At 52.9% G+C, this 23,664-nt stretch overlaps 1 protein-coding gene across 3 annotated transcripts in view; it reads right to left on the bottom strand.

Moving 5' to 3' along the window:
- Positions 1-8,340: 8,340 nt before the first annotated feature.
- LASP1 (LIM and SH3 protein 1) overlaps positions 8,341-23,664 on the bottom strand; it is a 38,790-nt gene continuing 23,466 nt past the window's right edge. For all 3 annotated transcript variants that reach the window (XM_045836582.1, XM_045836584.1, XM_045836585.1), the window contains 4 exons: positions 23,283-23,390; positions 14,126-14,276; positions 13,677-13,783; positions 8,341-11,355 (listed from right to left, as the gene is read on the bottom strand). In XM_045836582.1, the coding sequence (XP_045692538.1) occupies positions 11,182-11,355; positions 13,677-13,783; positions 14,126-14,276; positions 23,283-23,390 (540 nt within the window). In that variant the 3' untranslated portion in view covers positions 8,341-11,181. The remainder of the gene's footprint in view (positions 11,356-13,676; positions 13,784-14,125; positions 14,277-23,282; positions 23,391-23,664) is intronic.

Raw genomic sequence — 23,664 nt, 5'->3', positions numbered from 1 at the left:
TCCTTTTGATAGTGATTTCCTCAGTCTCCTTTGACTTCAGTTTGCAGGGTGATTTTTACTTCTACCAGAAAGCAGGCCCCAAGAACTCAATGACACATCATTAATTTATCTTTACTATTGTTTCTAAACACACACACGACACCATAATAATACTAATGACCCAAAAATGATGCTACTTTTCTTAGAAACTAATTTAAAGTCTGTATCTTGTGATAAATACTCTGTACCTTTTGAAACCATAAAACTTTGTTCTTTCTTGGGTGCTTCCTTCTCCTGCCCTTCTGACTCCTGAACTTTATCCTTTTCACAATGCAGGCAGTAAATTATTTGGGAAACCTTTCAGGCATTTAAGAAGAGTTCAAGGCTGCTCTCCATAGCATGAACAATGGGCCCCTTTTCCATCCTCAGATGACTTAGTTCGTGCTTCCAGTTGTTCTGTTGATAACAAAGATTTTTCACCTTTGGAGATTAGAGCAAGTGTGAGGTGCTCAGCCCAAGGTGCAATGGAGGAACCACCTCACATCGATAAAAAACAAACATTAACCTCTTTGTGGGGTTACGACCTGAGTTTATCTCTGTAAGTGAATAGCACTGAATTATATGACTACAGATTTTTATGTCAATAAATATTGTGAAGGGTAAAAACACAAAGCCACTACAAAGGCCTCTTGTTATTGGATACCTTACTAGCAGTGTAATGTCTTTACCAAGTGTCGTAGAGGTAGCTGTGAAACCTGTAAGAATCAGGCTATGGACCTAGGCTCCTTGGTTTATTGAGACATTACTAAAATAAGAGAGATGACCTCAAAGAATGTTGTATTGGAAAGTCTTCTCTAGGTTGAGAAAAAGTGCCAAAGAACTAAGATTTTTTTTCATCAAGAAAGCAAATATAACTGCAGAAAATTCCTCAAGTAACTATACTTTTAGAAAGCTTAGTGTAAACCTTGAAAGCCTTTTAAATGAAGAAAAACTACTTGGAGGCATTCTAAGATCACTGCTTTCTTCAAGGTGCACAAAATTGAGAAACATATTGTTATTTTTAAAGTATTGTGTTTATGGTAAAATATCTTTGATACTTAAATATTTAATATTTTCTAACTTTATTTAAGTTGTTATTTATTTATATTAATAAAATACAATTAAAATTAGAAACATGTCTAACTTGTCCAGAGTTTGTCATTATGCAAGTCGCTGAATGTGTAATTCCTTTAAATTATTTCTTGCAGAGGAACTTATTTTTATTTAAGCTGTTAATTATAGCTTTAACAATGATCAAAATATAAAATGTATTAATATAAAATAATGTTGCAACTAGCTATATACTTATATATGCATATTTATGCTTAACAATATAGTATATGAATTAATTAAATAATTTCATTTACTTGCAATGACTCACAAATTGTGTAACCATCTGTAAGTAGAACAGTATTTCATACTATTCTACCAAATTCAGAGACCAAATTCCTAACTGATTAATATTTCAACTGCTGCTAAAATAGATATGCTACAATTATAGTTTCACACCAGTGTCAAAAACCAAATACATAATTAGGTATTGTATATTACCTGCAATTTCCCATGACTACAAGATCTTACAGTATTTTTCTAAGAACCAAGAAGTTGTTAACTATTTCTAAATGTATCTTCCTTAGTATATGTTTGAGTTTATAATGAAAGTTGTGTCGGTGACTTTTTGTTGATTTTGTTTATAATAGATGGGAGTAAAACTAACTTAAAACAGGCCATGCTAGGCTTAGCAAACATTTGGAGGTGGATAAAGGCAAAGTATGTAATTTACAGTTTTCCACTTCAACTGTTCTTTTGCAGTTTCTTAAGAGAAATTCCCATTATTTTTGAGTAATTTAAAATGATACTCTTTTCTAAGAGTATCATTTTAAGTAAGAGTATCATTTTAAGGGATCTAAAGTATCAATCTAAGGGATTCGGAAGTTTGGATAATGCTCATTTTAAGCTTTTTAACAGCAAACAAATTTTCTGAAACTTAATAAATTATGTCATGCCAGGATTCAGACTCAGAAGTTTGGATATGATTCCATGCACCCAGAGCAATGAGTCTTAGGTGATTCTAATTAGTGACATTTATCTTTCCAATATTTAACTATTTCCCAAAATATATCCCCTTTCTCCTGAAATAAAATACGTCACTTTTCCATACAAGCCCCTTGTTTTTAATCAGGAAAGCATGTATTAGTGAAGTAATTCATAGTATTATGCCACATTATTTTTTTGTAAGTAATCTACAATTATTTAGAGATGTTTTTACTACATCGATGTAGGCCAAGTACAATCCCCGTTTCACAGGACACGATTGCCCTATGACACAGACTTGAAAACTGTATACGAAACCTCATATTAGAGAAGTAACTTTTCCCAGTGTTTTACTATGTTTTAAGATGCTACTATACAAGTAGTTTAGCCCTGGCTGGTGTGGCTCAGTGGATTGAGTGTCGGCCTGTGAACCAAAGGGTCACTGGTTCGATTCCGAGTCAGGGCACATGCCAGGATTGAGGACCAGGTCCCCAGTGTGGGGCACGCAAGAGGCAACCACACACTGATGTTTCTCTCCCTATCTTTCTCCCTTCCTTCCCCTCTTTCTAAAGATAAATGAATAAAATCTTAAAAAAAAACACAATAGTTTAAACATGAGATTTTAAAAACTATTACCAAAATGATGAACACTGTAAAACAGTTACAAAGTGGCATATTATAGCATGGACATAGGCATAAAGTCATAAAATTTCTTCCAAATATAATTATTTCACACTTAACTGAAAATATAGGTAACCTTTCTGTTCTTATATTGTGTCCAGTGCCAGTGGGACATATCACCGGTGTATAACTGAAATTGGCTGAATTGATTAGCTGTTTCAACTTTGTATGGATACAGACTGAAGAGCTTTGACTTCATAACAGACTTCAGAGCAAGCTTAGTTAGAAACTATACCATGAAGACCTAAACCACAATAATTGACTGTTACTTGGACCCGTTCAAAGTACTGACACTTGCCCTAATTACCTAGGTAAGGACCTAGAGCCGCTGTCTTGACTCGAAGGAAATTTTAGTTTGAAATACAAAGCTATGCCAAAGAGTCAGAGGAACGTTTTACTGGGAAATGTCATGTCAAGGCCTCACAGATAACTGAAGATACCCCTGACTGTATTGATGCTTAGAGCCATGCTTTTTGAATTAGTGTATCTGTCAGATTACCTCTTTTTATTGCATACCACCATGTAGCACTGTACTTAATTAACATTCCCTTAACAGCTGAAACAAAGTATATGTTTGGGGTAAACAGTCGTTTTCTCCTCACAATGTGCCAAAAAAAAGAGTTTTGCAGTTGAGTTTTCATCATAAAATATCATTTGGGGAGAGCAGAAAAGTGGACTACAGGTAACTATTAAGTGTTGTTTCTCCATGGGATTTCTCTTCTCAAAGATGTTGTTTCCAAAGATAACACATCTTAGAATTGTAGAATTTTAAAATGGAAAAAGACATTAACAATTTTCTAGTCCGTCCCTCTCATTTGTCAGAATAAAATGAAACCCTGAAAGGGTCAATGACTTATTGAAGGTCGTGCAATTTGTTGCCAAGACAAAGCTTCTAGAACAGTGTCTTTCATTGGCCAGAATTCTAAAATGCAGGTTTTTCATTTTGTGACATTATATTACACTGTCTTAATTTTATTTCTTTTTAAAACATGGGAATTGAACACCATGTTATGAATAAAAACTGTTAAGTTCATCTTGTTTATTTTTAAGCTAGAAAATCAAATGTACAACAATTGTGATGGATTTTTCAAAGGGAGAGATACCACAGGTTTGGGGCCCAAGTCTCCTCTGGACTCCCAAATATATGTTTCTTCAACCTTTATTGGACAGAAAATATGTTGAAATTATTATTTTTCCATAAAAGGAACATTCAACAACTTGAAAAGCATTTATTTTTTGGGTAACAGATTTTTTCCCCAAATAACAAGATAGGTATAGCCATCTTGTTTCAATAATTTATAACTCAGCAGGCACAGAGAATGAGGACTATATAACTGTTTCTCTCTTTGCATGAGAAGCTGGAGCACAAGTGACAGGGAGAAGGAAAAATAAATCTTAAAAACTCAGATGACAAGTTGCTTTGGGCTAGAGACAAAGACAAGGGAAACACATAACCCCGCAGTGTGCAGGCCATAAAGACAGAGCGATAAAGTGGCCACCGCGAGAGAGGCAATGTGCTCTTGGACTTAAAAAAAACGCCTTCGTGTGAGGGAAAGGAACGACTTAAGGAAAGGCAATCAAAATGAATTTTGAGAAGTTCTCCATGATAATTGTAACGAGTCTACATTTCAGCTCTCTGTTCTTTCTCCGCACCCTCCACTTACAGCTCAAACGGACGCAGCACCTGCCAGCCGTGCCCAGGAGTTCCTGAGGTCCCAGCCTCGTGCCTCAGCCTCTGAGCCGAAATAGCCCCTTGCTTGACAGGGGCTAACCGTATCCGGAAGGCTCTGGAGGACGTCTGCTGGGCGGCAGGTCTGCTGCTGTTGATACAGGCATCCTGTCGGACGGGCGAGCGGGAGCTGTGGGAGACCCAGAAACGACAAGGCTCAGACGGGAATGGCAGCAAAGGGCTCCGTTCCGACCACTGGTCTCAGCCTCTGGGGACTAAGAAAAGAACTGGGGGTTCCTCTCTCCTTTCGGTCAAAGCCCACGGTTGGGAAAGAACGGAAATCTCTCCCCAGAACCCCACTCCCAAGTAAATTTCATTTCCTATCTCATCCTCAAGTGAGAATGAGTCACTAATTAATGCAATTCGGTAAGCGTAATTGTAAACCACTCGGGTGGGCATGTAAGAGGTCTTTCTCTTTACTTACGGGCAGAGAATGGACTACTTCGGAGTTAGAGCAACTTGAAGGAAAAAAGCTACAAAATTATAGCCCCTCCCATCATGCACACCACTCCCTGCCCATTCTATTTAAAAAGGCTTCGCAGTATGGGTTTCATTTTTTCACTTCAAAAATCATTTTAAATTATGGTCGCAAGGAAAACGTTGGCAGTTCTTATTCTTTCCTGAGTGGTCTGAGAAGTGTTACATCAACGCATCTGAGAAAAAAAAATAGAAAAAAACAAGACCTCTTTTAATTTTGTTTTTGAATCAATACCCGAAATAATGACCAGAAGCAAAAATCCACCGGTGCGTCAGCAAGCAGGAGGCTCGGCCACTCAGCTTCATCCTTCGCCGCTGAGCTGTGCTGCGGGGTCCGCCGCAGCTGCAGGCCACTACAGCAGATAGATAATGTAGGAGAGGATGACCAGGCCGATGATGGCAAAGAACATCAGGATGAAGATATCCAGCATGATGGAGGCCTTTGGCCGGGAGGCCTCTGGATTCCAGGGAAATGTAAGCTGTGAGCGCGGAGGTTGCAGCCAGCGGAGAGAAATGGCTCCCACCCTCCTCCCTCCGCGGCTCAGCCCTCGTTTTCCCCCTCCCCCTTCCAAGGGGGATAGTAAGGGATGCTGCAGCTCCATCAACAGCTTACTTCTCTCCTCCCCCCTCGTCCCCCAACATCCCACAGCCAACCAATCATAGAGCCTGGCAGCGGGTAACCGAGAAACTGCTCATTGAGACCAGGCAGAACTGAAGAGGCTCAATTTCTCCCCAGGAACCCAATGCCACCCCTTTGTATCTAAGTGGAGTCGGCATGACGTGGACTCAGGAGGAGACCTGATCTCTACCCAGATCCCTTAGGAATGAAGCTTCCTGACTGCCTGTCTTCCTTTTCTTCTCACGCATCACAGCAAACGATCTCAGAAGAACAATGGTTGGGAGTTGGGTGAGCTGTTGGCAAGTTGTAAGGGTCCCCCGTGAGTCTCCGCCGGCATCCCTGGGATGGAGCTCACACTTAGGGGTTCCTAGACTGCAGTGGATACTGCACGTGGTGTAACTTCAACCTCCCTACCCATCTTCTATAGAGGAGGCTCAGAGATGGTCGGGAGCTGGCCTGATGTTTTGCTGGGGATGGCAGAGACCAAGAATCAAAACACGGCTCGCACACTCCAGAGTCCATATTGTTCCCTCTTGCCCAGACGGCCGTCCTGCAGCCCTGCTCGGGTTGGGAGGTGTTTGGGTGCAGGTCGCTCCGTTTACAGTGTGAGCCCCAAAGGTCTCTCCTCCGCCGCTATTCCTCGCCTCTTCCGGTCATTACCCACGTTCTCGTCCCCTTTTGTATCCCCTCCAGAGAGCCCCCCCGTGGTGTCCCGTCTAGAGAGGGCACCAAAGGGTTCGCAGGCCCATCCCTGTGCAGTACCAGAGTCTAGAAAGGCAAATTTAAGTGGCTTCTTCTGAGGGGAAAGGGAAAAAAAAAAGTGACATTTTATTTTTTTATGCTGGGTAGTGTATTCAGTTATGTATTGTGTTGCTTTTATGCCTTTTTATGTTTTAATTACTTCCCACTAAATTAAAACATTTCCTGTGACATCTCTGAGGCCTAGTGTCCATGGCTGTGTCTCCAAATTACTCTTTTGAAGGGTCTGGGGTGAAGAATTAGTTATCTCCCCTCCTCTTGCTGGTAGAAGAGGGCCTAGCAGCTCCTCCCACTGGCCCATCCCCGGGAGGCAGAGTGCTTACCCGCCCCCCAACCCCCCACCCCAGGCAGGCTGTGCCCTCCAACTGCTCAGGTGAATGGAGCCTCCGGGGGAGAGGGGGCTGCAGCTCCCAGACAAAAGGGGGGCAGGCCTACCAGAGGCAAGATTTGCCAACTCATTCCCTCCTGGTGGGAAAATATTAGGCAGCCGGCGCGTTCAGAAGAGAAGCAGGTGTCGGTATTGTCTTTAATTATCCCACCCAGGGCGGCCTGACACTCTCCACGCTGCTCAGCCCTGCGGACACACAGGCCTGCCCGTCACTCTCCTGATTGTTATCACTCCCTTGATTAGGAAAGCGCGATTCCAGCTCAGTTCGGGGAAGCCCTTTTCTTCTCCACCCTGCTGTTGTCCTGAAGCTAGAGAATGCCTTCATTTCTGAGCACCAAGCGGGAAATGTCTCCCCACAAACAACCGAACATTGGACGGACTGGTCGCCCTGAGCCAGGGCGGAAGGGTCTGGATTCCTTCTCTACCACCGCCCCCTTCCCAGCCCGACAGAAGGAAGAAGGCCTCCTGGCCTTCCAGTCCGAGGTTAGACCCAGGGCCCTGGAGCGAAGGACAGAGCTCAGGAGATAACACGATGAGAGGTGAAGGGGCCACAGGTGCACAGCCCACCCCAGCAAGGTGGCAGGAGGCTGCAAGCATCACACCGTGGTTCCTAAGGCCTCCAGCCCTGGACCTCCGGTCCAGCTGTGTGACTCCCACCAACTTTATGGGTTTCAGTGAACCCTTTCTATAAGATGGACATCGCGGTAGTTACTTCTCTCGTAGGGCTAATAAGATCAAATTTAAAAAACCTGTGTGGAAGGTCATATTCATATGGTATCACGCTAATAAGATCAAATAAAAAACCTGTGTTCAAGCCCTGGCTGGTGTAGCTCAGTGGATTAAGTGTGGGCTGCGAACCAAAGCATTACAGGTTCGATTCCCAGTCAGGGCACATGCTTGGGTTGCAGGCCACGGCACCCAGCAACCGCACATTGATGTTTCTCTCTCTTTCACCCTCCCTTCCCTTAAATAAGTAAATTAAATAAAAAAAAACACCTGTGTTCAAAATCACATCCATAATGTATCACACTAATGAGATCAAATAAAAAAACCTGTGTTCAAGGTCACATTGATAAGGTATCACGAGTACTGCTTTGGTTCCTCAGCCCACCCAGCAGACGGCTTCCTCCGTCTTATCCCACTGCAGACTGTCCCGGTCTCTCCATCATTTCCTTCCTCGAGGATGCGCCGAGTCCCTCCCATGGGCAGGCAGAGAGCTGACACTGCCTGCCTGACTGCTGAGCTCATTCGTTAATTCAACAAATATTGGCTGAGCAGCTGTGCCTGGCCCTGTGCGAGCTCTGAGGGGTTAAAATGAATCAGACCGGCTACCTGCCCCGGGAGTGCCCTGGCTCGAGGGGAGAGAATCGGGGAGTACAGGAACTCTGGGAGGTTTCTGAGTGTGTCCGCAAGTTGGGCAGACAGATGTAGCCAGAGCAGACCGGTGGGGAGTCCTCCACGAATAAGCAGGGAGTGCGTGCCAAGGCAAATTGCCACTCTAGGCTGACAGCTTCCAAACTGGTCTCTCCCTGAAGGATGGCGGGGCTCCCGGGAGAGTGACAGGCCAACGCCCCCAAACAGACGGCACACACACCAGCTGCACGTCTGAGCCAGAGAGAAAACGAAGTCCGGAGGTAAAAATTATACTTTTATTTGAGTCACCAGATTCAGATTCACTTGTGGTCCAAGTCAAATGTTCGGAATCATAACAGGCCAGAAGGGTTTGATCCCAAGCACAAGCCCACGAGGGAGGGAGGGGCCCAGACAGACCGGGAAGAGACAACCACCCCATATAAAAGGATGAGTGACGGCTCACACACACGGATGAAATGTTTGGACAGAGGCAAGTTTCACGTGGTCATTTCTGTTTCTTTTTAAATACAGGTCTGTGGGTGGCATTTTCCAGCTATTAAAAAAAAAGGGGGGGAGGCCCAAAAGTGCTTATGTGAAGAGGAAAAAAGGCAGAAATTAAGCAACAGTTTTCCCTGGAGGGACATGAGGAAGAAAACAGGAAGCAGTGTTGAGAAAACTCACTTTCTCACCATTGGGCTTCTTGCACTTTGTCATTGGTCCACTAACGTTATGTTCGCATTCTAGCTTTGATGTATCTCCTTTCCTGGGACACGGGCTGAAAGACCTCTGTGAACTATGAGAAGACGACCTGGGCCTCCGCCCAGTCCCCGCTTCTGTGCTCTTTTTAGGGATGGATGGTTCTGGAAAGGAACGGGACTCCCAGCAGCCCCTGGGTCCCTCAGCACCAGTGTGACAGTCCCTCCTCTCTCTGGGGTGTGTAAGAAAAGGCCCCCTATTTTTAGGATGGGAGGAGCAGAGGGCCGGCAGCAAGATTCCAGTGGCCGGCCGGCCTTGCTTTGGAAGGGAAGTGAAGCTGGGTTTAAAGGCTGCTCGTTGCCCCTCCTCCCCGCTCCAGACCACGGGTCCTCTGCAGGGCGCATCTTTGACCTTTGGTCCCACAATCCACGTTGTGCTCTGAGATCAAGAGGAAATGGGATGACCCAGTGCCTCTCCCAAGGCTCCCAATATTGCTCCCTCATCCCCCAAACCACCTAGTACGAGACCCTCCCTCTGCCCTCACCTGGCTGAGGCCAAGCAGGAAAAGGGGTGCTTGGTCAGGCAGGGGCTCCCCCCGCCCACAGTCATTTCCTAAGTTCTCTGGTTTGGGGTAAGTATTCCCAACTTGACTCACAAGCAGCAAGGACTTGCTGATTGTGCCTGCAGCCCACGGCCAGCAGCAGGGTGAGAGGATGCAAAGTTGTCCCTATGGGGCCCGAGTGGCTCAGGGTGGAGGTGGGAGGGGGAGGCCCAGAGGGTAATGAGAAAGCCCGGAGATGAATAAAGCCAGGACAGGGTTGTCGCAGCCTCCAGCGAGGGACAGAAGGGACTTGGAGATAGCACCACTCTCCCTTCCTCATCCCAGGGTCTGTGCGTCCAGTTTTGTAGCCCTGGGACCCTCTCCCAACACCTCAAGGGGGCTTTAGTTAGGTAAGGGAGAGGACTGGGGTGAGAGCACCCAGAGTAAGGCACCCACAGCGTGGGTAACGCAGGGTCCTCCGGCGCCTGTTCTGCAGCGCGGGACACGGAGACAGCAGATGAGAGCGTGCCCGGAGCTGCGGTGCCTGCCCCCACCCATCTCCCATCATGCCCTCACTTCTGCCCAGCCCACTGTGAGAAGGGTAGGTGGGCCGCCTCCATTCCTGGACAGAAGGAGGAATTTTCATTCCGAAGAAAATGAAGGGACTTCTCTCCCCTAGGGCCTCCCCTCCCCCGCCTCTGTGGGTTTTGAGGAAGTATCGGGGAGAACCGTTCTGTGTACCCCCACGTAAGCCCACAGACTCCTGCAGCCCGCACCCTGCCCCTTCGCTCACACTCACGCTGGCTCACACACTTACAGACACACACACTTCTCCCCCCACACGCCCAGTCCCGGAGATACGGAAGACCCTGTGGCTTCGCACAGTTCTAGTCCACTGGGGAACGGGTGGGGGAGGGGAGGCCACGGGGAGGACATCCTCCCACGAGGAGTGGCCCACCTGGCCCAGATGGGGGCGGGGGGCTGAGCCTCAAAGGCCGAAGGCCCAAGGCTTCCTTGCCTCACCTGTGAGGACCACAGCCTCCACTCAAGGAGGCAAGCTGGGTCCCTGGGGGTTGGGAGAGTGAGGAAAAAAAGGGCTCTGGGAGAGAACACCCTGTTCCCTCCTTTCCTGCAGCTGTCCCTACAAGTGAGAAGGGCCAGGACTTGATCCAGGCCGTGCTTCCTGGGGAGCTCCGAGCCCACACCCGTCTGCGGGCGCAGGAGAGCGAAATCACAGTGTGCGGAGGAACCGTGTGAGGAGACATGGGCCCCAGAGTGGGAACTGCACCCTCCTCTGCTGTCTCTGAGAAGGGGAGAGGGTGGCGAGGGACCCCTCAGAGGGCCAGCAGCCCCATCTTTCAGGGAAAGCCCTCTCACTGGAGCCTACACAGTGGCAGCCCCCCACCCGACCCACCCCAGGGGCAAGGGCGCAGGACCCCCCTCCGGGGAATGTATGGAGTTCCTGCCCTGGGAGGCCTGGGGGTCTGGGGCTCACCCCAGCCTGGAATGTTCAGGTGTGTGAGGTGGTGGGCGGGAGGGTCCGAGCGGCCAGAACAGAGAGAGAAGGTAGAGGCCTGGGAGCCCACAGGACCCCCATTCTGGGGCGGCCCCACAGGCTTCGGCCTCCCCCAGGAAGGCCCACACCCGTTCGGTCTAGAGAGAAAACCAAGACATCGGTCGTGGGGAAAACCTGCCAGAGGAAGGAGCCCGCGAAAGTGGCAGAACAAGGCTTCAGTTGGCAAAAGCAGCTGGAGGAGGGTGGGAGGAGACAAGCTGTGGCAGAGCTGAAAACACAAGAGACACTGAGGGGCGGACGGGCCGCGCCCGGGACGATGCGATGCCGTGGAATGCACTGGAGGAGGGTGGGCGAGGCGGCGCCCGTGGGCTCAGATGGCCTCCACGTAGTTGGCCGGCAGCATCCCCGTGTCGCCGGTGCGCTCCACGGTCCCGTACATCCAGCCGTCGTCGATCTGCTGCACGTTGACGATGGTGTCCCCGTCCTGGAAGGAGACCTCGTCCTCGTCGGCGGCGCTGTAGTCGTAGACCGCGCGGTACCGCTTCTGCGGGGGCGGGGGCACCGTCAGCCCAGGGCCCAGTGAGCACCCCGCCCCCCGGGGCCCGCCCTGGCCTGCCTTCCTGACCATCCAGGGTCACCCCTGAGCAGAGCCGGGGTGAGCACTGGGCCCGCGCTGGGGGACAGGGAAGGGCTGGGCCCTGCCTCTAAGTTTCTCGCCTCTTCGGCTCCCTTTCTGTGCGCGCCCGATTATTTGGCCTCTACTGAGTGGCAGGCACGAGCCAGGGAGCTAGGTCGCAACAGCCCAGCTCCAGCTCTTGAAAGAGGAACGCGGCAAGGTCCCACGGACACACTGCCAGTTAGTTTCAAAATACGATACTCCTTGTACACTGTTATCTGTATTATTGTAAACGCCAGTCTTTCTTCTTTTTTTTCCCCCAAGCTGTGATAAGCCTGGCTTCATTCCCAAGTTCAGGACAAAGGCCTATTCTTGGGAGAAAAAGCTCCAGGTGTCATGAGAGATTTCCACCTTGCACCTCAGCCAGTCGTATGCTTAAAGCTCTAGGAAAACCCAGTGGAAGCACACGAACTCCAGCTGTGGTCTTGAAAGCGGGCATGATTCTAGCATACTCCAATCTTACTGCCCTTGACGTTGAATGATCTCTGGGGGAGTCAGCTCAGCCTTGTGGCCCCCGGGGCCAGGCCCTGGGACCTGCATGGGGGCTGGCAGCGGGCCCAGTACCAGTGGGTCCAGGGCTAGGTGAGCCCCTCGACTGCCTCCTGTGTCCCCTGCTCCGTCCTGCTGCCGGCCCCCCTGCTCAGACCAGTCTCTGGTATGCCCCCTCCCAGGGCTCACCCACTGTGATTTCAGGGGGACTTCCCGAAATGCAAACCAGATCATGTTACTCCCTGGCTTCAAATCTTCCACAAGTCCCCCATCCTCTTGAGCACTCCACTTCAAACTTTTCCCCCAAGCAACAAAACCCTACTCCCTTAGCCCCCGAGTCTATGGGAGGAGAGTTCCCTTATCACCAACTCTGGCTCTACCTTTTGGGCTGAGTGGCCACCATCTATGCCTGTATCCGGCAACAGCCTCCTAACTCACGTCTCTGCTTCCGCCCTCGCCTCTTCTCAACACAGCGGCTGGAGCGATCTTTTAGAAACCCAGGTCAAACCCCTCACGCTGCACCGCTCAACAGTCAAAAAGGCCTTCCTGTGCCTACAAGTGGCTGCATGATCTGACGTCATCTCCTACCCTCACCCCCTCTCCGGTCCCCTGAGCCGTCCTGCCAGTTCTCGAACTCCCCTAGCCTCCTCCCGCCTCGGGTCCTTTGCACTTGCTGGCCGCCTTGCACCGCTCACTCCCTCACTTTCCTGAGGACTTCGCTGCTCTCTCTCCCCTTACCCTACTACGGTCTTTTTCTTCACGGCACGTGCCACCACCTGACCTTTCGTTGTACACCTCCTTACTGCTTTCCTGTTTGTCTCTCAGACCCTCAGACCGGCACATGAGCTCCAAGAGGACTGGCTAGTTTATTCCTCTAAGTATTGTCCCTCCTGGTCCTACATGAGCTGCTCTGAATTTCCAGGCACGCAGCCCAGAGGAGCTGAGCTCTGCCAGGAGCTCCACAGGGTGGCTCAGCCGCACCTGTGAGTGGCTGGAACCTCAACTCTAAGGACTGATAAGAACGCCTCACTTCCTCCTCTGCTGGTTCACTCCTTCAGCAGAGCTGCCAAGGGCCCACTCTGTGCCTGGCTGGCAGTAAGCGAACCAGAGCAATGCCCTGCGCACTCAGAGCCTCAGGTCCAGCGGGGGACACAGAAGTTAATAAACAGAACTGTTCTCAGTTGCAAAGTGTGCTCTGAAGGACACCACTGGGGTGGCGTGACAGCAATGTCAGGGGAGACCCACTTGACGTGAGATGGTTTGGGGGGCCCTCCAGAGGCAGGGGCAAGCTGAGATCTGAAGGACATGGGGGTGGTCAGGAAGAGTGGGGGGGCAGAACCCAGGTGCGGGAAGCCCTGAGCAGAAAAGGGCTTTGTCCGCTCTCCCAGGTGGCTGGACTGAGAAAACCTGTGTGTGTGTGGGGGGGGGGGGGCGGGGGAGGAAGTAGGGGGCGGAGCTGGAACCCAGGGCCCCAGGGCCCACCCAGAGCCCTGCCCAGGAGGCTGAGATCCGTATCAGCTGCAGATGACAAAGGAACTGGGGTCAAAACGCAGGGCAAGCTGGGCCTCCTGGGCGGGGTTTCTAAGAAAAATCTCTGCCTTGGGTCCTTCCCTGGGCCTACTAATAATCCCTGGCTGCCTCAGGCCTCACTGCTCCGTTCTTCACCCTCCCACCTCCACCCTTGAGCCAGGGCTACTCACCCCACCCCCGCCTGGGGCGCTGCGCTGTATGGAGACTGGGGCCGCAGGCTCCTTGTAACCTCCGCCGTAGGACGGGGCCGCCTGCTGCTGCGGGGGCTGCTGGAAAACTGGAAGACACGAGAAAGCAGGGCTCGGAAACCGTCTTGCCGAAACAGCCCCTCCCAGAGCCCTCTCCCATCCCCCCCAAGCCCATATCATGTATTTGCACCCCCACTTCTCAGAGGCGACTGTGTGCGCACACTTCCAGGTGCTGTGTACACTGCCACGGGGGCTGCGTGTCTCACCGCCCCCATCACACTGGGAGCGCCCAGCACAGGCCCGTGCCCGGGTTAGTGTCCTCGGTCGGGGGTCGGGATGGGACCTGACCAGGGTGTGCGTGAACGAGGTTTCTCCCCATCTTGCAGGCGGCCTGGCCTCAGGTCCTCTACCCTCACCGGCCTCCTGCCCACCTGGGGCGCTGCTCGGGATGTGGTGAGGCTGCTGCTGCTCCTGGTGTCTCCGGTAGCTGCTGCTGTCCTGGGAATCTCGGCGCTCAGGCTCCATGCCCTCTCCCCCGCCGGGGCCCATGCGGCTCTTCTCAAACTCCTCGTGGTATTTTATCTGAAGGGGCCAAAAGCACTGGGTAAAGGACCCACAGAAAACCAACCTAGTCTCCCTCCCATTGCCACTCAAGATCCCGGGACAGGGGAGACTCCCCGAGGGCTCTGGGCAGAGAAAGCCGGGTTCTCGAGGGAGTGCACCAGCTGTGTGCGCTGGGACAGGCCACGTGACCCTGCCGGGCCTCAGCTTCCGCCTCTGTAAAATGGGACCTGGGTGGCTACCCCGGGGGTAGCAGGAGGAGGCAATGAGATGACCAATGGAAAACGGCCACGTAAGCCAAAGCACCAGACAAATGCGAGTGGTCACTTTCACGTGCTGGTGGCAGGGACATGGCAGGGACGGGGCGGGGGGGCTGCCCTGCTTCCACTCTGGCCAAGAGCAGCCCCAGCAGTGACTGTTTACTGAGCACCTACTAGGTGCCAGGCACTGTGCTTGGTGTTCCAAGTCATGGCCCATCTGTCCCGTCAGCACCTATGACGGGGTGACTACGACCACACAAGAAGGAAGCTCAGGCGCTGAAAGGCAAAGGGAGTTGCCCAAGAACATGCAAATTCCAGAGCCCGTGCCCTTCATCAGCAGCAGGTGGTTCTGCCTCTCGTGGGCATGCGCGGCGGAGGCCAGCGCCCAAGCGTGCTCTCCCGAGGACGCCAGCCTTTGGAGACAAGAAATGTCAGGCTGGACGTCCTCTTGGAGATGGATTCCCCCTCTGATCAGATCCCCAAAATGGGCAATAAGAGGCCAGAAGAATCACACACCCCGGGCCACAGCAAGAACTGGCTGAACTGGGCAGGCCGAGGCCCTGGGGACCTCCCAGGTTTGCGTTTTCACAAACCTGCCCTTCCGGCGCTCTGCTTCCAGCCCACCTGGGCTGCTTGTGAGAAGGCGGGTCCCAGGGCCTTCTGTGGCACAGACAGAATCGGGGCCCGGGTTCCGGACGATGCATTTTTTTAAAAGCTCCCCAGGTGGGTCAGAAGCAGGCTTACGTTTGAGAACCAGGGATCTAGAGCAGAGGTCGGCGGACTGGCCCGAGGGCCCACGGCCCATTTGCTCGGGGTCCACGAGTAAGAATCATCACTTCATTTTTTCAATGACGGGGGTGGGGGGCCCAAAAGGAATATTTTGTAACATGTGCACTTTCTCTGACATTCGCATGTTGGTGCCCAGAGGTCAAGTTTTATTGGGACGCAGCCACACCCACTCATGTCCCTGTCATCGGTGGCCGCTTTCACGCTGTTATCACTGCAGAGCTGAGCTGCCGCCACGGAAGCCAACTGGCCCTCCACGCCTAAAATGTGTGCTCTCTGGCCCTTCACAGGAGAAGTGTGCTGACCGCTGCCTGCCCAAACACTTGGGCGGCAACATGTGAAATGTGTCAGCACAGTCCCCCCCAGATCACGTCTATTTTATAAATCACATATGAGTCGCACGTCACAGATGTGGAAAGCATATTGTAAAACGTACACAAAAGATATGAAGAAAAAAAGAGCGGAAGATGAGAAAGAACCAGGGCAAAAAGTCTAAGGCGTTCTCCCCGCATCTCAGGGGCGGGTCGCCCATGGCCCACCTCACAGACCCGGGTCTGCTGGCTCTGCAGAGAGGAACTGGTGGGAGGAGAGCAACCAGGGGGAGGCGCACGGTTTCAGGGGCCCACAAGGGCCGGGCCAGGCCGGGTGTGGGGGAGGAAGTGAGACAGAGAGTGACAGAATAGCCCCCCCTCACCCCCAGAGGAAACTCGGAAGGCAGGACACAGAGGAAAATTAGTCCTGACCCAGGCAGGCCCAGGCCAGCCCAGGCCTTGGAAGTCTCTCTAGGCCTCAGACCACTTGACTAGAAGCTGGTCTCACTTCCTCTTCACCAGCTTCCTGCCCTGGGATTCTCCCAGTGGCAAACGGAGGTGCGGGGGGAGGGAGGCAAAGCCTGCCCTCTGTCCTGCAGCAGAAGGGACCAGTGACCCTGTGCCCTGGAACCCTGGCCAGTGCCTGAGGAGCTGCCCAGCCCAAGGCGGGCCTCTCTGGCCACCAATTCCCACCTTCTCTGTTGCCTTCTCTCCCCGCCCTTGGCATCAACTTTGCAGGGAGGACAAGAGTTAACAGTGGGCCAGGCAGGGCTGACACACTGGTAACTGGACTAAAGGTCTGTGGGTGTGGGCCGCTGGGCACACCTGTACCCTTCTGCCAGCTCAGATGATGGTTCCTTGCTGCGGCCCGGGCTAGGAGGGCAGGCTGGCAGCAGCAACGCTCTGGACAGGTCCAGGCTGGAGGCCGAGAGCACCTCACTTAGGCGTTTGGGTCAGACCAGCCCTCTCCTTCTCCTGCCCTTCCCCTTTCCGCCCAAGCAGGGCCCCACACCCAAACGGAGAAATCACAGGCTGAGCCTATTCCTGAGGGGGCAGAGCCAGCCCTGGCCAGGCTGAACACTCATCAGATCTCTGAACTCCCTCGCAGAAGAGCACCCAAGGGTGAGTCTCCCTAGCCCCACCCCCTCAGTGAGCCCTGTCCAGAGATCGGTCGACAGGTCGAGGGAACAAGCAGAGGGTTCACCCCTCCCGAGGCCTCTAGGCTCACAAGGCAACTGCCCTTATGACTTTTGTCCTGCGAGTGGGGAAGGTCAGCTTCCTGTGTTTACTTTCTGTTAATGGAAAGAGGCCGGACCGGAGCCGATGACGGGGAGGGCAAGGGCATATGTGGAGGCGGACAGAGGCCTGCATGGGCCCCGAGGGTGCCGGGAGGGGGGCTGGGGGACAGGTACCCCTGATGCTGGGGGCCCGGTGACCCTGGGCAATAGGCCCCTCCTCCGAACGTGACTACCTGCAGTAGTGGGGGGGCGGGGGCAACAGAGAGCCCCAGGGGAGAGCGCACGTCTCCCTGTAGGAGCCAAGGCCTGGTGCCATCCCCTGTCCGTGTCCCACAGACTCGGTCCTCGTCACAGGCCCCAGCGTCCCTCTCCTGTCTCAGCCCCGAGAGATCATGAGCCCTTCACTTACTCGTGTGACCTTGGGAGGGGCCCTCCCTCCCGGGCCTCAGTTTCCTCATCTGTATGTGGCACCACGGTGCCGTGTGCTCCCAGGTCAGCCCTAGGAACCTAACGAAACCCGAGAGCGGAAAGCAAGTGCTGGCTGGTGGGCTCGATCTTGCTCCCTAAAAAGACACTATACGTGGACAAATATTGATAAAATTAGAGCCAGCCGACCCAGGTGGGTGACGCGCTGGCAGCCTGACCATGAAAGATCCCTCTCCCCACGGATGCGGAAACCACCTGTTACTGTTACTAGTAATGACCTTCACATCTGCTCGCAAGTTTTTCAAGGCTCTTTGCACATCACCTCCCTTGGCCTGAGTGACAATCACCCTAAGGAGTAAGTCGGACAGGTCCACCTTAATTCCCACTTTACAGAAAAGGACAATGGAACGCGGAAGTTAAATGACTTCCTGCGGCTGGGCACATGAGGACAAAGTCACAGCCAGACAGGCCCTTCCTGAGCACAAGCGCGGGGCCAGGCGGCCACATGCCCGCATCTGCCCCTAGTCCTGGTTCACGTCTCCCGTTCTGGCATAAACACGAACGGCACCCTCTCAGTCTCAGAGGAGATGACAATCCCAAGGTCACGCTAACTTTGGGAGAAGAGGACACCAGGCATGGAAACTCAGGACAGGCGCACAGAGGCAGCAGCGGAGGGAGAGGGGTGAGGCTGCAGCTCGCTTCTGCCTGGGCACCTGGATAAAGCGTCAGTGCGGTGTGGTCCCCTCCCCTGGCCCCCCGTCCCCTCCCCAGCCAGGAGGGAACTGCGTCACTGCTTTCCCCTGCTTTGCCCACGGACCTAATGGTTTGAGAAGCAAATGGGCACATTAAAGGCTGTTAGCACATCCGAAAGGAAAAGCAACATTTTCTAGATTCCAAGGGCCTGGCTCATGCCTGCTCCAGGCTCTTCAAAGTTCTGATCTTCTAAGAGCCCCCATGGAGGTCACCCAAAGTCCAGCAACGGCAGCAGAGCCCCAGCTGAAGGAGCGTCGTGGCCGCCGTGGGAGGACACCCACGCTCCTCTGACGGTGCCCTGACACCCACATGAACGGGGTCCGAACCTAGGGGCTCTGCCCACCCACCCGGGCCGCCGCTGGCCAGGACTGCAGGGTCCACCCCGAAACTGAAGAAAACACACTTTCTCTGCCACCTGACGTCCTCTTTTTCCTGAGCCCCCTGCTCCGATGGTGGCAAAGACGAAGGCCGGACCCCACGCGCCGCTCCCACATGACTCTGCATCACGGCTGACGAGGGGGGCACCACAGGGCTTCGGACGGAACAACCAGCTCACCGGCCAGGGTCTATTTTTACAACGGCTTCCATGTGTTGGGGGCCTAATTGGTGCCCGTGTGTGCTTGATTCATCTCCTTTTCTCAGTCAGCCCGAGACAAACGTCTATTCTCACCCCCAAGGCGCGAGAGACGGTTCCAAGGTGGGTAAGCCAGAGCCCAACTCTCTCATCAGATCCCGAGTTCTCAGTCACCATGAACACAGCTCCCTGTCGGAAACTAACCGTATTCTGTCCTTAAAAGCAAATGGAAATCTGTGCTCAGGCTCACTAGTAGTCAGAGACAGGGGAGTTAAAACCACCGGGAGACACCACCACATACAGTGAAAATGGTTAAGACGGACAAGCCCAAGGGCGCAGATCAGTGGGAACCCTCAGCGCTGCGGGGAGGAGGTCAGTGCAGCTGCTTGGAAGACGGTCCGGTATTATCCGTAAGGCTGAAGGAAGACCCAGCAGTCCCACTCCACACGCACACTAGGAAATACGAATGAGGGTGGCTCTCTCTTTCCTTCCTTCCTTTTTGTCTTTCCTCCCTCCCTTTATATATTTTATTTCAGGAGAGAGCTGGGGAGCGTGCTAGGAGAGGGCAGGAGGGCATGCTGGGAGACAGCCAGGGAGCACCTTGTGTGAGGATGTACATAGTGCAAGGAAACGTTCCAAATGTCCACCAGAATCAATAAAAAGTGGTATAAGCCTGAAATGGAATACTATACAGTAAAGAAAAAGGAGGCCCCACAACTCCATGCGAATGTGGAGATGAATCTCTAAGCCCAATGTTGCCCAAAAGAAGTGAGTTACAGAGGAATACCTGCTACAGGTACAGTATCAGTTCAAACAAAACCACAGCGTTTAGAAATGCAGAGTTACCTATTAAAACTCTGCAGACCGGCACACACTTTGAAACATTACACTACAGGACTGTACAGCAAGCCCGCCTTCAGGCCACTCGACTCTGGGGCTAGAATTTTGTTCGACGTCACTGTCTTCTACCACTTAGGCCCGGGCTGTCAAGGCTGATGCTAACCTATGGAATATAAGCTGCTAATTATCTTCGTCTAATGGAAATGCAAAGGATTTCTGCCCGTCACAAGGACATCTCTGAAGTTCATGGGTTTACGGTCCTGCAGGACACGAACCGGTTCTGTACCAAACTGTATCCAGCACTTTCTTTCCTGAGTAGGCAGCACCTCTGCCTGTCGCATCCTCCAGCTGGTTCCTCATAAATAAGTTAAATACACGGTAGATGCTCACCACAAAAGAGATGTTTTTTGTTTTTATTTTTAACACTGCGACAACTCTGATGGGGGTGCCACGGCGCTCAGTTTCTTGACTTGCATGGTGAGTACACGCACAGGGTTTCCTGCATGCTCACTGAGAGTTATATTTCGAAAAATTAAAGGACGTAAAGTTGTATACAGAAAATCAATACGCAAATACATCTGTAGGTAAATAAAAGCACAGCTTCTCTATTTGAAGGCAGTGGCTCCCACAAAGGGGCCTCAGCAATTCAAGTGTCCCATCTGCACAGCCACTAGGGCTCAGGGCCGAAGGCCAGGGTTCTGGAAGGACACGTTTCACCCCGCAGCACGCGCCTCTGGCCTCTCAGGCCTTCAGATGCCTTTCCTAAAGACACGACTACTCACCGGATGTGTGACTTACGAGTATCTTGCCTCTTAATTTTTCCACACATTCCGCGTATTAGACAATGGCCCAACTTTGCAGCCAAACTTTACCCCCGTCCCTTAGCCACAACACAGAAAGCAAACAGGGCCACCTCTAAAGTGATAATAACAGACAATATTTACCAAATGCCAACCCCTTGACGTTTTCCTGGCAACCACTTCTAGGGCCCCCATTTTTACAGCAGAACAAACCGAGGCTCCGCGGGGCCTGGCCGGCCCTGGAACGCCAGAAGCCGGGGTTCCGCTCTCACCGGCTCTTCTCACGTCCCCCTCTTGCTTCCCGGCAGGAAGGGCGGCAGACCACACGCCTCCAACGCGTTTAAACACCGCCCGGGCAGGCCAGGCACCTATTTTTAAAGGGCGCTCACTGGTCAGCCCTCTCGTCTGCAGCGCCTTCCTCCAGGGAGGCCGATCACGTCTTCGAAAAATGGTTTTATCTCTGGAAACAGCCAGGAGTCACAGAGGGACTATATATAAACGCCACACACACACACACACCCACTATTTGGGGTAACACCATCCTTCCCCAAACCCTCTGGAGGTGGGACAAGTGACCGATGGCCCTAAGCCGGGTGTAAGGTCCCTGGGAGTCATGGGTTGCAGCTGGGCCGGGCACACTCTGACTCAGGATTCACCCAAGATTCTTTAGACTCTTCAGTGATGGTTCTCAAACGCCACTGAGCACCAAAGTCACCCAAGGAATGTGTTCAAATGCTGGTTCCTGGGCCCCACTCCTAGAGATGCTGATTCAGGCAGCCTAGGAAAGGGGGCCTGGGAGCCTGCATTTTCAATGAGCCTTCTCCAGTGATTCTAGGACAGCTGTCGGGAGACCCACACCTGCCAGACTCGGGCTGCATTCGCTACAACCAACAGTCTTCTAGGCTTGCGGTCACACCTCACAGGCCCCAGCTAAAGCTGCAAAAGCAGAACCAGGTCAGGTTCAATTCATCTCCCCCACCTCAGAGCAGAGGACAATCAGCTAATTGCAGCCCTGCGGTTAATGAAAAGATGGTTATCTCCGTAGGTGTGAATGTCTTGGCCACAGTGAGTTCGGTTACCATGTCTCTTCAGACACTAACACCTCCAATAACTGGTGGGTAGGGGAAGGGAAGAAGAACAGGTGTGTAGTTTGGGTGTGAAATATTCTGGAAGCCTTCCAGATAGGGAGGCAGGCACGACTGGGCTTGCCTGTCATCGCCCACCCCCGCTGACACCGGCCCCCCCCCCCCCGCCCCCGGCAGGGGCTCAGACCCACAGGCTGGAAACAATGAGTGAAGGGATCCGGGGATTGGGGTCATTGCTAGGGAGCAAGGTCAGTGATAAAAGACAAGAGTCTTCACGGTGAAAAGCCAGAGAAGCCGAAGAGGCAAGATTGCAGCTTCGTGAGCCCTTCCGGCTCTTCCCCATCACCCAAGGCTTCCCCCTGCCTCCGGTTTTCCCCTGGTGAGCTTTCCCCTGGTGAGCTGTAAGATACAAACCCCCTCTTCCCCTTTCCCTCTGGCCAGGCCCTGATTTGTAAAAGAGGGGGTGGGGGAGGGGTGCGATTACAGCCCCGGGAGGCACATCCTCCTCCCAGCGGAGGGAAGCCCTCCCTCTGTTTCCCCAACCCTTGAGTTTCAAGCTGCCGGTCAACCCCGTAATTGTGAAAGCCTTTCAGGGAAGTCTGCCACCAGTCTCTTCATAAAGTGAAATAGAAAGTATGCGAATACCCTCCAGGAGTAAGGACTCTTTTATGAAAGTTATGAGTCTGTTCTCTTTCTAAATAAATAAGCGGGCCCGTCTGGCGAGGCGGGGCAGGATGGGGGGGGGGGGCGGCCACGATGTGAAATGTATTTCCTGTTGTAGGTTGCAGTCAAAGTTTGAAAGCCACGGTCTTGGGCATGGCCAGTCCTCTGGGCTGGGGCCCTGGCTTCTGAAACCACCTGTGCCATCGCTGGAGCTTACTCTAAGCACAGCCCAGCCAACTTCTGAGAGTGTCCTGGCAAGGGGGCCAGGTGGAAGTGGGATGGGAAGCACAGGGGAGGATGCCAGTTGGGCCACTCTGAACCCCACGCCCTCCGAGGCCTCAGCCAGTGACACCTGGGCAGCACACCAACCCTTTCCCATTCCAGACGTGAAGACAGCTGCTTGCTCATTCCTTCACTTGTAGGGTCTCCTGGTCCAGCGGGCTGGGCACTGCCTGCGGCCCTGTGCCCCGATACCCTGTGCGCCCGTCTGCATGTTCCGAGCTCTGGCTCACGGCGGTGCCCCTCCCCCACGGGCCCAGGGGCCCAGAGCCCCAGAGGCAGCCTCCCCGCAAGCCCAGAGCCACACAGGCTGCAGGTCTATGGCTCAGCCAGGCAGGAAACTGAGGTCTGTTCCCTGGCCACAGGTCCCAGGGGGCCTGGCGACCCACCACCCACTCTGTACACCCAGCCTCGCCACAGTTAGACACTGCTGACCGTCCCGGGCCCAGGATGGCCCCAGCCAGGGGCTGCAGGGCCGGCGGGCAGAGCTGGCTGGGGTTTTTACACAGGAAGGAAGAACAAACCAAGGTGGGGGAGGAAGCCGAGGGAGGGCGGAAATGACTGCAGTGTCAGCACCCAAAGGCACAGACAAGGAGGAGGAGAGCGGCCCCTCCCCATCCCTGCCACCCAGTTTTGAAGTTCTGACCTTTGCGCTCAGACAAAACAGCTAGTCTGGACCCTAACACCCACCATAGCCAGGGAAAAAAAAACACGCAACTTCAAAGAGAGTGGTGGGGGGGGTCGTCACTGAGCACACAGGCCCTCCCTGAGACCCTCCTCGAAGTACAGACCCTTGAAGGCGGAAATGCTATGTGGGCAGAGGGGGCAAAGGGAGAGTCTGGGGCACACAGGAAACAATACCTGGGAACCCCACACTCCTCCCTCCCCTCTTTGCTGGAGCAGCTGTAGGCCGGGACCGCCCAGGGGCCCCGGTCACATCAGCCAGGCTGGCAGGGAGGGCACAGGGAAGGGCAGCGGGTCAGTGTGGTGCCACAGGGGCAGGGGAGCTTACGTTACTGATCTGGTCCTGGGTTTTCTTGATTCTCTGGAGTTCGGGCGTGTCTGCCACCACGCTGAAGCCTTTGCCCTTGTTCTTCTCAAACTCCTCCTTGTAGCGCACCTGGAGGACCCAGACGGGAGAGGGGCCAGCGTCAAGCAGGAGGAGCAGACAGGGCCCTGGCCTGGGGCCTCCTCTGAGGCAGCAACCAGCCAGGAGAGAGATCCCGGCCAGAACTCCCCCTGCAGCGCCATCCACCCCCCGCCCCCCAGCTCAAAACAGAAGCCTTGACCAACAAGTACTCAAGTAACAATGATGACCCATGAATCCAGTGCATTCTGAGCGCTCAGCGCTTCCCACGAACTATCTCATTTAAATCTTGCCATATATTAGCATT

This window comes from Phyllostomus hastatus, unplaced genomic scaffold (genome assembly GCF_019186645.2).
Source record: "Phyllostomus hastatus isolate PE091 unplaced genomic scaffold, TTU_PhHast_1.1 phas_contig_210, whole genome shotgun sequence".
In the NCBI taxonomy this organism is placed as follows: domain Eukaryota; kingdom Metazoa; phylum Chordata; class Mammalia; order Chiroptera; family Phyllostomidae; genus Phyllostomus; species Phyllostomus hastatus.
This window is presented reverse-complemented; position numbering and strand designations above follow the sequence as displayed.